Consider the following 2989-nt stretch of genomic DNA (forward strand, 5'->3'; position numbering starts at 1 on the left):
GTGGCATTTCTATCATCTGACCTAACGGCAGAAGCGACGTTAGAGCGACAAGTCAAATAATCTGATGGTGTGTGTACTGAAGGTCTTACAGTAGGCACACCACATTTTGTTATGTAAAACAATGTACAAACAGCTGTAATTCTTCTGGCGACATCAAAAGATGGATAAAAATAAATAAATAAATAAATAAAGGATTAAGAAATGAACACATTTGTATTGTAAATGTTACATTATATTTACACGGAAGCGTGTAGCTCAGAGGAAGGGTACTACCTACGAATAGGATATACACATTAATTTACATTATCCTGCAAGTTTTTACAATGATTCTGAACTAGCATCTTGATATTTAGTGTGAAATTGCTAGTCATAAGGCGTGCGCACCAGTCAGATGAACATCAGTAAGGCAACTCCTAAGCTTCGATTATGTCAGTTTCGTTATGGAGAAAACACTTTTGCACAGGTATGTTGTTCCAAAAAACAATACACACGAGCAGCTATTTTAAATAACAATGGAAACCATCCACGTGGGAAATATTTGTAGCTTTCCAAGGTTTCTGCAGGGCGAAACTTCTCCTTCAGCATACAATTGCACTGAAAGTCAATTAGTTCCAACTGAATTTCATAAGGCACATTTTCAATATTAACTGCAAAAGGAGTAACAAAAAGGTTGACATCGCATTCCAGTCGATTTAAGTCCTCAAATCTACAATGAAAAATGCCTTCGAGAGACTGTAGCACCATTACAAACCAATCGAAATGTTCTTTGAGCCTTTCCTGTTCCAAATTGGTTTCACTAACAACTAGTGCAATGCTCGGGAAGTGCACACACAACATTTTTGACAGTTACATTGCCCACAAAAGTAGTTTTCTTTTGAATGCCAAAATAGTGTCAAATACTTCGCTAATTACGTTATTTCTACCTAGCAAAGCTACATGCGATCTATTCAGATTCTTGGTTACGTCAGTTAAGAATGCAAGGTCTAAAATCCACTGTGGGTCGTCCAATTCTTTTACCGGTTTTCCTTTTGCATCCATGAATAACGCTATATCGTTACGTAAATTAAAAAAATCGTTCTAAAATAACACCTCGACTCAACCAGCGTACTTCACAAAAATATGGAACATTGCCATATTCACACTCAAGATCTGTCAGGAATAAATTGAATTGTCTGGGTCCCAAACCGTATAGTCAGAATGTTAACAGTTTCTATAACCATGCCCATGACGCCAGCTAGCTTGGCACATTTGTTTCGCAAATTAACATGGTGACAAATCCAATGTATTGCTGGTAGTTCCTGCTGGACACCGATGGCTTTTTTTGTATCAAAGCAATGACACCAGACTTGTGACCAATCATTCCAGGAGCCCCGTATGTTGCAATCGATTAAAGTTTTTCCTGACATAGCTCGTATTTCTCTATTATATGTTCTACAGACGAAAATATATTGACAGCCATTGTTGTGTAATGCATTGCCACTAAATCGAGGAGTTCTTGAATCACATTAAACGGAGGATCAACTCCTCACAAAAAGACTGCAAGTTGAGCAACATCACAGGCATCAGTGCTTTCACCCAATGCTAATGAAAAGAAAACCAAGTCTTTGATCCTGTTTCTGAATTGAACCTCCACATCGTGTGCCATTTCTCAACGCGCCTGTAAACCGTTGTCCGTGAAAGAGGAACGGTTTCAAAAACAGGAAGACTTACTGGTCACAAAATTGTTGCAGCAGCAACAAACAGGCTTTCACAAATTCTCCAAGGGCTGTGCTGTTTTAGCTATTTTAAGAGCTACCACTACATGATAGCTTACTGTCATTGCTGCATCGTTGTGGATGATGAGGTTTCCGTCCTGTAAATACTTACAGGAGAAGGTAAAAGTGATGGAAAATGCACATAACATATTATTAAAACAGTAATAATGTGAATCAATGTCATAATTATCTACACATATACATATGTCTTCTACCCTTTTCTGCTTCAGTTCAGTAAGTTTGGTTTTTCTTTCTTCATTATTCAAACCAACTACATCCTTCTCATGAAGCAGTTGATAATGTTGCTTCACTTTGTACTTCTTCCATGAAGACAATGTTGCATTGCAAATCAAACACTGTGGTCCGCTTTCTGTTCCTACAAAAAAGTACTCTTCTTCTCACTGTGGATTAATGAATACGAGTTCCAAGGACTTTCGTTTCAACGTTTTAACTCCTCCTCAGCCATTTTCCATCCACTAGTTCTGTTTTATCACAAACACTGAACGCGATGTCTGCACAGACAATAGAAACGATGGGAAGTGGATGCACCAAGTGGCTCTGCACGGTGCAGTGACATGCGTGGCTAGGTGAGTAGATGGTGGGTGTACTGCTGGCTGCCAGGTTGAGATCTGCGGACAGGCCGTGCATGCATCTGCAAGTGCCTGCTCTCGCGTAATGGTATTTGCCCAGCCCTGATCTAGGTGGTGCGTATGTTTACCACAGATTTACATATTTCATTAAGGATACTCACAATACTTACGGCTATTATGGAGTATCAAAGTATACTAAAAAAAATTGTATCATACTGCTATTTTCTCAATGTTTGCCGAAAAATTCAACAGGTAATAAGGGGATGCACCATATGCCAAAACCAAAACACTCTAACTGATCCTGTTTAATAGAGTTACAGCCAATCATCCCCACAACACACCTACATTAAGTAATCTTTGGACGCAGCCAATCAATAGCCACAGGCCAGGGGTGGGGTAAAGTATGTAATTGCACTGTATGCTGTTTTTCACAAGTACATCTGTATGTATGCTGTAAAAACAGTGACCTCAGCTCCTATTATTAGACAGGGTAGGCGTGATTATTTATCCAGTGTTAGTAAACTGGTAATGATTAGGACAGATAACGGATGATTTTTTAATGAGCAATAAGTGGAGAAATTTAGTAAAGGAACAGCAAATTAAACATGTCTTGGTTTCATGATTCCACCGTCAAGAGAGCCTGGC

The 2989-nt window shown here is 39.0% G+C and overlaps 1 protein-coding gene across 1 annotated transcript; it reads right to left on the minus strand.

Annotated features, from left to right (window-relative positions):
- Positions 1 to 438: 438 nt before the first annotated feature.
- Positions 439 to 837, minus strand: LOC126291535 (general transcription factor II-I repeat domain-containing protein 2B-like). Its single transcript, XM_049985036.1, has one exon. The coding sequence runs from the start codon at positions 835 to 837 to the stop codon at positions 439 to 441; it is 399 nt and encodes a 132-aa protein (XP_049840993.1).
- Positions 838 to 2989: the final 2152 nt, after the last annotated feature.

The sequence above is a fragment of the Schistocerca gregaria genome, chromosome 9 (assembly GCF_023897955.1).
Source record: "Schistocerca gregaria isolate iqSchGreg1 chromosome 9, iqSchGreg1.2, whole genome shotgun sequence".
NCBI classification, from domain to species: domain Eukaryota; kingdom Metazoa; phylum Arthropoda; class Insecta; order Orthoptera; family Acrididae; genus Schistocerca; species Schistocerca gregaria.